Source organism: Dromaius novaehollandiae, chromosome 1 (genome assembly GCF_036370855.1).
Source record: "Dromaius novaehollandiae isolate bDroNov1 chromosome 1, bDroNov1.hap1, whole genome shotgun sequence".
Lineage (NCBI taxonomy): Eukaryota > Metazoa > Chordata > Aves > Casuariiformes > Dromaiidae > Dromaius > Dromaius novaehollandiae.
This window is the reverse complement of record NC_088098.1, coordinates 72,328,692-72,338,059: the sequence shown is the minus strand read 5'-3', so window position 1 is coordinate 72,338,059 and position 9,368 is coordinate 72,328,692. Positions and strand designations below refer to the sequence as shown.

Sequence of the window (9,368 nt, the reverse complement as noted above, 5' to 3'; positions counted from 1 at the left end):
ATACACGAACTAGCGGGGGTCACATAGATCTGACAGTACTGCTTCCTAACCAAATCACTTTTTCCCCACCAAGGGAAAAAAAGAAAGGGTTTTGGCTTTCTTTTCTTTATTGTATTACTTGCTTTCACTATATCACAAACTGCCTGTCTATGAAATTGGCAACATTTGCAAAGCTACACAGAGGCAAAGTACTGAGAAACCACATGTACATAATAGTGAGCTTACACCTCTCTCAAGGTTTACTTCTGCATGCGATCAACTGTTTTATGCCAGCACACACTTTAATATAAAGTGGGCTGGTATATTCAAATAAAGTAAACAGCAATGTACAGTAAAGCAATACTAGGCAGCAGTAAAACATCAGTTTCCAAGTACTGAAAGGTAAAAGATATTAAATTAAAGTAAGTGTAACATTACTGAAGATGTACACCATCTCCCATAGTGAAAGTTTCCAAGTTAACAAAATACATTTGAGGTTATGCAGGTGTTAAGCTATACTTGGGAATCTACCATGACGTGCTAGTCCCTTTTCCAGCAATGCACAAGCCCCAAATTAAAAGGTCTCAATTTCCAATAAAAATCCACAAACAAAACCCAAACTTTTCAAAGTTTTATGTCCATTAGTTTTGGACATAACAATCTGTGATGCATTAGATGCATTTTTTTTTCCTGAAAAAAGCAGACCCCAAGACTTACTTTAAATGAAAATGTGGGTCTTCAAGCCTCACCAGGAAATGGGGATATTTACATGGCTTAGTAAATCTCCACAGCCCCTTCCCTTTTTTTTAAATAAAGATCCCAGAATTTAAATAAATTCCCTCCCAGAACTGGGGTCATGGCATAGCCTGCTCAGCCCCAGTTGTTTTTCCTTTTGTGAAATCTGGATAGTATGAGAGCCTCACAACAGCAGACTAAATTTATGACTAAAGAGATGTAATTTTTATTAAATACCATTAAATATTTAATCAAATATTATTTGATTAAATACTTTGATGTTACCATTTGTTACATGTAGGAACAGCTTTGTATTTTTTAATCCTCAAAACACACTGTCTACAAGATATATCCTGTGCCATGTTATACTCTTCCTTTTATTGGCTTAGTGTAGTAAGTAGCCAGATCCAAATCCCTAAGGATCAGATTGCTAAAGACATATTTGAGTTGCTCTTACCTGTCTGTCTGTATGCAATAGCAAGACACATGCAACTTTTATAGTAATGACAGTATGTCCAATATATAGAAATAGGTAGTTTTGATCATGAAATGAGCAGATACATTATATGGAAATAAACACCATCCTACAACAATGCAAGACAGCTAACTCAAAAATATAGATGATGGTCAGCAGCAAAATGTTCAACTCCAAGATCATGCATCAAAGCCCAAAATAACTGGTTTATTTTTCATACAGAAGAGGCTGGTACTTTTAAAGTCCTAGTATGAGGGGCACAAATTTATTCAGTGTGTGAAGAAAAACAAAAAACCTCTCACATTGGAGAGTATACCTCTTGTTGCTTATGACCACAGCATTCCTGTAAGCAACTGTTTATACTAGAAAGTGATATTATATAAGAAATTCTTTTTAGTTTTCTCATTGCTAGTTGCTCTCCCAGATACTTTTTGGGTCTTCTCAGACCCCTCCAATGCTTCCTCAATAGCGTGTGCTTTAGAGAAGCAGAGAAATAGCATGAGCAAGTGACAGTAAGTGTGTCAGTAGCAATAATGGAGTCAAAGAACCACTTGTGAATCACAAACAATAAACAGTATCAGGATCAGATATCTGCACATTTAACTTTTTCAGTGAGATGCCACTAGCAGGAACACTTACTCTGCAAGCTCTGGAGTTTACTTATCTCTTTACTTTGTAAGGAGTAAGATGGCCAAGCAGAAATACAAACTGTTTAATTATCATTTCTATTAATTAAAATAGATGGCCAGCACTGTGCTCACCTCAGATTGTCTAGCATTTTCTCCATTAACTCAGGCAATTTAAACAGTGTTTCCGTGCCTAAGCCTTACCTTTCCCACAAAAAAAGCTCACGAACAAAGTCTGAAAGTAGAGGTGGGTGAATTACACAATACTCTTAAAAATACTTGCCTTAGGAATTCCCTTTAGGGACTAACACCTGTATTATGAGATGACAAACCAGATTAAAGTCAGACATATTTATGAACAAGAAAGAAATGTAAGTAATACATTAAGATGTGTAATTCTAGAACAGAAACACCAATTCTACAATATAAGTAATTCTCATACCAAACCTGGAGTTTGAGCTTTGATAAAAGACATTGTTACCAGTGATCAAAGCACTTCAGAGTCCCACAAGAGTAGGACACAGTGCTACAGTCCCTAGGAGATGCGCAGCTGTTTTCAACAGGACTTTCTGCAGTTCAGTTTTGCAGCAGAGCGCTGCCCCCTGGTGCTATGAGTCTGGAACGGGCTGGCTATGCGTACCGCTTCTTGTTTTCAGCTGGGACTGAGCAATATCTGCGAGAGCACTCTGTATCTTTTCCAGTAGCATATCCCCACGATAAACTACCTCTTCCAGACGGGCAGCTGCTTCATGATTTTCTTCTTCTAATCGACAGAGACTAGCAGCCTTTAAAATAAAAGGGAAAAAATAAGGACCTTCAAACATAATCCAAAATTGATTTTGCTACCAAAGGAAGTTGAGACATTCCCTAAAATAAAGATTCTCTCTTTAGCCCCTGAATTAGATACTGCTGATTTGACAGCAATTCATTATAGGTTGCAATCTAAAAGAGAGCACATTTCTACATGGAGTAAAAACAAAAACCCACCACATACAGATGTTAATTTCTTTCAGATTACAACTTCTAGCTTGGTGCAGCTCTCCTGATAAGTGAAAAATGAACACCCCCCACTCCCTTACTGAAAGGGGTAAGTAAGATACAAACATGGCTTATATAAATCTTCCTATAGTTTGGATGAAACTGTCTTATTTAACCATATATTTTTTTCTTTTCATATTTTGTTTCAGAACCAAACAGTTTTTAAGCTAGACAAATTTTAATTCTGAAATATAATACTTGTGCTTCGAAATTCAGATAAAACATTTACCAAACTTAAAACTACTCAAACTTGTTTAACTCAATAGCAAAAAAAGACAAAATACAGAACTGTTTCAAGTTGATAAGGCTTTTAAAAGTTACCCAGGTCTATATACAGGCTTTTTAAAAGTCATGCTTAAACTAACTGGCAAATTATAATATAGTCCTCTGCCGCTCTGCAAGACTTATGTCTTTGCTGAAGTTTATTTAATATATGCATGAAGGAAGACAACAATGGCCTTTTTGATCCCGAGAACAAGGGTCAGAGGAGGAGGAAGACAAGGGTAGAAGTATGAGAATTAGAATTATGCTCAGTAACTTCAGTCTCAGCTGTTAAATAGTTGACTGCAGGTATGCCACAGATCTGCACAGAATATATATTGCCAATCTGAACACAAGAGTAAAAGACGGACTGAGAAACTGTGTTGAGAATTAACATGGCAGCCCTCTTACTATTTAAGACAAACCTCAGCCTCAGATTTGAAACATGTACCAAAACAGCATTAGCATCAAAAATAGATTGGCCTAAGTACAGCTCTAACTAGCCACATATCTACCACTTCCCCAAAAAACCTATATTGAGTATTTTAGAGTATTTCAAACATCTCTGAAAGTCTTTTTAATGGAAGTCACATTGATCTTTAATATTGTACCAATTTAAACAAAAGAAACTAAAAATCCAAACTAGAATATGTAAATTGTGAAAAACAGGCTAAATTATATTTGGATTCAAAACCAAGCAAAAACATCAGCGATTCTGGTGAAACCAAGCTCAGCATTAAGAGCAGAGCAAGAAACTGTAAGAGTATCAACTCAGAGGAAAGCATGCCCCAGTCAGATAACCAAATCCTCTTTCTGGAGTGCTCTTGTTTCCTTGCATCAGCTGTCACTACGACCAAACCCAGTTCATCATGAGAGAAGCCTATAATTTGTCTGCAACAAGAACACTATCTTCAGCTATTAAATACACAGTTACATGGTATTATGCTGGTGATAACATACCCAATTAGTATGTTCAGCAATTATTATGACTAGCAAAATTTCCAAATTTAACCTTCTCTGTTTGAGACCAAATGCAATGTAGCTGCCAAGCTATTTGTGCTTGGCCCAGTAGGTGTCTCTAAAGCCTTTTGTAAAGTGCGTTTGAATAGTCACAGATTATCAACCTAGGCGTAAAACCTTCAAACGATCTTAAAACAGCTCCGGTGTTCTCATAGGAACAGAACTCTTTGAATCTTCATTGCATACAAGAAAGAAAATACTTTTTGTAAATTTAGAAGTTAAATGTCTGAAAATCATGGCAACTCTAAAAGAATAAAAAAGGATGCTGTTTAGTAGGCAAGATCTGTAGAAAGAACAGCTAAGTAGTACAATGGTGTTCTTTAAATTATGGGTCAAAGGCATTCTTCAGAAGTGAGAAACAGTCGAGTGTTGCAAAAAGGTTCACAAGCTGTTTGCAGCAGTTCAATTCTTCTAAGGCAAAGAATGAAGGTTGTGATACTGTCCACAGCTTTTGATAGCTGCCTGGCCCATGACTGCTTTCTGTTCCCAAGCACTCCCTGGAGCAAGTCTGAGACTTCCTACAGACTTCCTCTGTCTGAGGACTGAGGTCTGAAGAAAGAAAGAGCAAGGAACAAAAACAGCAAGTCTGGCTGGCTAGAAAGGACATCCTAGTAGTGAAAAGTGAAAAAGAACCATTCTCTGACAAGGATGAAGAATTTAAAGCATATTGCAAAACCTTCAAAAGCCAGTAACATTGTAGGAGAACATAAGGCTTCAGTAAAATATTGGCTCTGCAGATACAAAATAAAACATCCAATGGGTAAGAGAATATGAAAGGTTATCCAAGAAAAAGCCAACATATCAGTGCTGTTGCATCTGTTGTATTAGAATTTGAACAGCTGGAAAAAACACATAGCTGTTTACAGTACTGTGATGTTATCATAAAAGCAGAATTTTTGAAACCCTTCTAAGAGAAAAATTAGTTTAAAATATTCTCACTGTGTATAATTTAATTTAGAACTAGATGCAAGAAGTAGGATTTCCAGTAAGCCTATAAAGAATTCATAGGCTAACCTCATGAAAAATTCAGGCTTATATTGAAGCCATTTTTCAAGATTACATGGCCTAAAGAAAAAGAAAGTGTATTTAAAGAAAGAAAGCACGCTGTCTTCAGGTATGTTTTGATAGTTTAATTAAGAATGCTCTTACCTGCAAAGCGGCTGTCGATTCCTCGCTAGGCAAGGAATCTATTAGAACATCAATATCCTTTGCAGTTCGTGCAATCAGTGCTGCAAACAGTTGGGCGTATTCTTAAAAAAATAGAAAATAAATAAAAATCAGCCTACGCAATACATTATTAGAAATAAGCACAATTCTGCATATAGAGTACAGAAAATTCAAAAGACCCGAAGTATTCCAAGTGTTAAAATTTCTCCTTGCACTGCTCCTTGTATAAAATGAGAAAATAACTGGAACTCCATCATGGTTAGCCACTTAAGAAATTACTAGTAAAGGTATTAAAAGTCCTAATCCCTACATTAAGTATTCAGAAATAGCTAGGAACTCATTTAACCTTTCAATCCTTGCCTTGAAATCTGCCATTATGTATAAAAAGAACGCTGGAAGCTACAGGAAAATAGTAATAGAGATTCAAATGTATGGACTATTTAAATCACATCAAGCAACAGACCATTAGTGAAAGAATTTAAGAAGATTTTTTGAGGGGAAAAAAAAAAATCAGCCACAGGAAAAGTTAAATTGTCACTCAGAAAGGGAAAGATATAAGTTCCTAGCAGATCTTAATTTAGCTACAAAATCATATTAAAAGTGCATACAGTTCTTTCAAAGAGGAACTATAAGGCAGAAGGTATCTTTAATCACCTTGAGGTTGACTTGGAAGTTTGTAACTATAGCTAAAATATTGAGACAGCCCTCCTTAGCTTGTAATCTAATGTCTTACACATTTTATGTTGATTGCCTCCAAAGATCTTTCATGCAGCAAGACAAAATATTTTCTAATGGTAAAATCCATAGCAGTGACTGACATTCTCAAAGGTAAACTTGACTTTAGTTTAAAATAAAGAAACAAACAAACAAACATACCCATTAAAGCTTGCTCAGTGTCATCACATATACACTCTTGGACAGTAAATAAGTGTTCTACACACAAAGTTTTAAGGCCTTTTTATTAAGACTTTAGACACCTGAAGACATACAACTGATAGTTTAGTTTGATCTAATCAGCATCACTAACTTGGCTGTAGTATTTTACTGAATTCACTTTATTCAGAGCTTCAGGACAAGACAAAACAAAAAATAATCATGGACTACCATTTTAAGACCTTAACAAACCTCTAAGCTCCAAAGTCGTCATGTTGATGCTAGTACCTGGGACAGCAGCTAGCAACACGAGGAAGTGAGCAAACCTTTCAGCTAGCTTCTCCAACTAATTCCCGTATCAGAGAGCAAACCAATGAAGGATGAGGCAACAGCTGTCCTGAAAAGAACATCACTGCGCTCCAAACCAGTCACCCCTGATAACGCAATAGTCAATCCAATCTGATACAAGATACGTGCAAAATTTTCTCAGGAAAATTCACACCAACCAAAAAAGAAATTATCAGTTAGCAATATGTTTTGACTATAACATCCACAGAGGCATTGAAACGTATCCAGGATTAGAATAACATGCTTATTTAAATACTAACTTGAAATTCTCAGACTGAGAGGAGAACTTTCTTTCAGTTTGCTTTCCAGTTGCAACGCCACAAACTAGATCCTTTTCTCTCACCACCACCCACCAAACCCAAATGCCATCGGGGGATTTAACAAGATACTATTATTTAATCAATTAGATAAGCAGACAATAACCGAAAAAAGGCACAGGAAAAGTTAAAATTGTAAGATGTAAATTGTAAAATTGTAAGAAAAGTTAAACTCATGCATGATTTCATAAAAATTACACTCATTCTCCTAAAAAAATATTTTTCAAAATAATGGACAAGTCAGTAAAATGTCTCACAGCAGTCTTCTTAAAATGACCCTGTTAAAGTCCTATTATATCTGAAGGCTTACTGTATCTACACAAAGAAACCACAAGAAATGCATTTACAACACTTAAATGACATTTCCATTAGCAGAATCTTAAACAGCAGGTGCAGCTGACATCAACTTAGGACTTGATTTGAATCCCTCCTCCAGTTACTGCTGGAATTATGCTTGCTGAACACAAAATAGAGTACAAATTTTGAATTACTGTGCACACTACACCAGAACACGTTTGCACTGAGTTGGCAGACCCAGAAATACAGACTTGCCTTCTGTTGGATTAGCAGGCTGATCTTTGTTTATTGCCGTCTGAATGTTGCTGAAAGAGGCAGGGGGGCCACACTGCTGCAGCACGCCGATGGCATTACAGAATTGGTCTGCGAGCTACAGGCAGTAAAGAGATGGTTGATTTATTTCAAGCTACGGACATGCAAGGGTTATTTTTCACCCCAGGGGCCCTTGCGCGGCACGGCCTCTCGCCGGCGCTAGGCGGGAGCACACCCGCAGCCCGTGACCGCCTGGGCACCGGGCGCGGGGCCGCCGGGGCAGGGCCTCGCCTTCCCTCCGCGCCCCTCACGGCCGGCGAGCAGGGAGGGGTATGGCGTCGGGGGGAAGAAAGCGTCGCTGCGGGCGCGGCACTCACCGAGTTCACCGCGTCCTGCAGCTGCGTTAACCGATCCGCCATGGCGCCGCCACCGCCTACCCACCGGGGCGCCCGGCAGCCGGCGCGGCCAATGGGGCGCCGCGATGTTAGAAGGTGGGCGGCGGCGGGGGCGCCTCCTTCCGGGGGGGCCGGGCCGCCAGTGCTCCCCCTGGAGGCCGGGAGGAGCCCGGCGCGGCAGGGGCCGGGCAGGGGGCTCTGGGGACCTTCGGCAAAAACGCGGGCAGCCCGCGTTTTAAGCAACGCTTAAAGATAAACTCATATGACAATGGTCCTGTCTATGATACACAGTCTTCTAATCCAGGTGTTCCCACCGCATTCTTACTCGGAAGGTCAGGGAGCACGGGGTGGGTGAGCTGGTTGTTGGATGGATTGAAAATTGGCTGGACCACCAGGCTTCCAAGGCTGTAATCAATGGCTTGAGGTCCAGACAGCGGCTGGTAACCAGCGTAGAGCCTGGGGGACTGAAAGAGTTGGCTGATACAACTGCTGTGCGAAACAACATCAAAAGCCTTATTGAAGTCTAAGTATTTTACACTGCTAATCTTTGCTTGTCCGCCCCCAGTCATTTCACTGCAGAAGGCAATCAGGTTGTTCAAGCACATTTGACCCTTGGTAAATCTCCGCTGCCTGTTCCTGATTATCTTGGTGCCCGTAACCCGACTGGAAATGGATCCCAAGGGAAGGAACATGCTCCTGGAGGTGAGGCTGACTGGCTGGTCAGTTCCTCCTTCTCACCTTTCCGAAAGATGGGTATAATGTTAGCTTTTCTCCAGTCAGGGACCTCCGCTGATGACCATGGTTTCCCACAGACGATGGACAGCAGCCTTGGGAGGGCCCGAGTGAACATTAGGAAATACATTCGGCACAAAGAGGGCGGTGCAGCACTGGGACAGGTCCTCCACAGATGCTGTGCACTCTTGGGCCTTGGAGATCTTTAAGACTTGGCTAGATGATGTGGCTGATCTGATCTGCTGTCAACCGTAGTCCAGCTTCAAGTGGATGATTTGTCTAGAGACCTCCAGACGTCTCTTCTGGCCAACTTTTCTGAGAAGCTGTGGGTGCAGCCACCCAGCAGCAATGTGTCTGTTGAGGAATCTTCTTGCAGCTTCCTCAGCTACCCTCTTTGCTGTCGTATTCACTAATCTAGTAGAAGTGTTTTTCTGATACTATGGTTGGGCTTATACCGATGATTTTGCTGGCCTGTGGGTATAAACTGGAATGTGTGTTTTCTTCACGCTCCTTGGTTAAAAAGCCAAGTCACCAAAGCGCTACATTGTAGACCAAAACCTGCTCATTTTTAAGGCAGTTCCAGCTCTTCTGGAAATCAGCAGGCTTTTTTTGGACTTCCACAATTTGGATGGATGATGGTGTGAGCCTGGAATAAGTGAGACATATGGCATGAGACAAGCCTCTCTCAGGCACCGTTCCTCTGCAACACGGGCAAGCAGTTTGTATATCGAGCCCTGCATGAAGAACAGCCGAGGTCTCACCGCCAGCTCTGACGGTGGCTCAGGGCAAAGCACTAAACCTAACAGTCTTTTAACATTACATGTTTTGACCTAAGGAACCTTGTTGGGCAGGA

At 40.1% G+C, this 9,368-nt stretch overlaps 1 protein-coding gene across 1 annotated transcript; it reads right to left on the bottom strand.

Annotated features, from left to right (window-relative positions):
* Positions 1-916: 916 nt before the first annotated feature.
* On the bottom strand, positions 917-7,910 carry MED21 (mediator complex subunit 21). Its single transcript, XM_026114127.2, has 4 exons — positions 7,766-7,910; positions 7,392-7,506; positions 5,284-5,384; positions 917-2,600 (listed from the first exon to the last, which is right to left on the bottom strand). Exons 1-4 carry the CDS (start codon positions 7,805-7,807, stop codon positions 2,424-2,426), a joined length of 435 nt encoding a protein of 144 aa, XP_025969912.1. The 5' UTR covers positions 7,808-7,910; the 3' UTR covers positions 917-2,423.
* Positions 7,911-9,368: the final 1,458 nt, after the last annotated feature.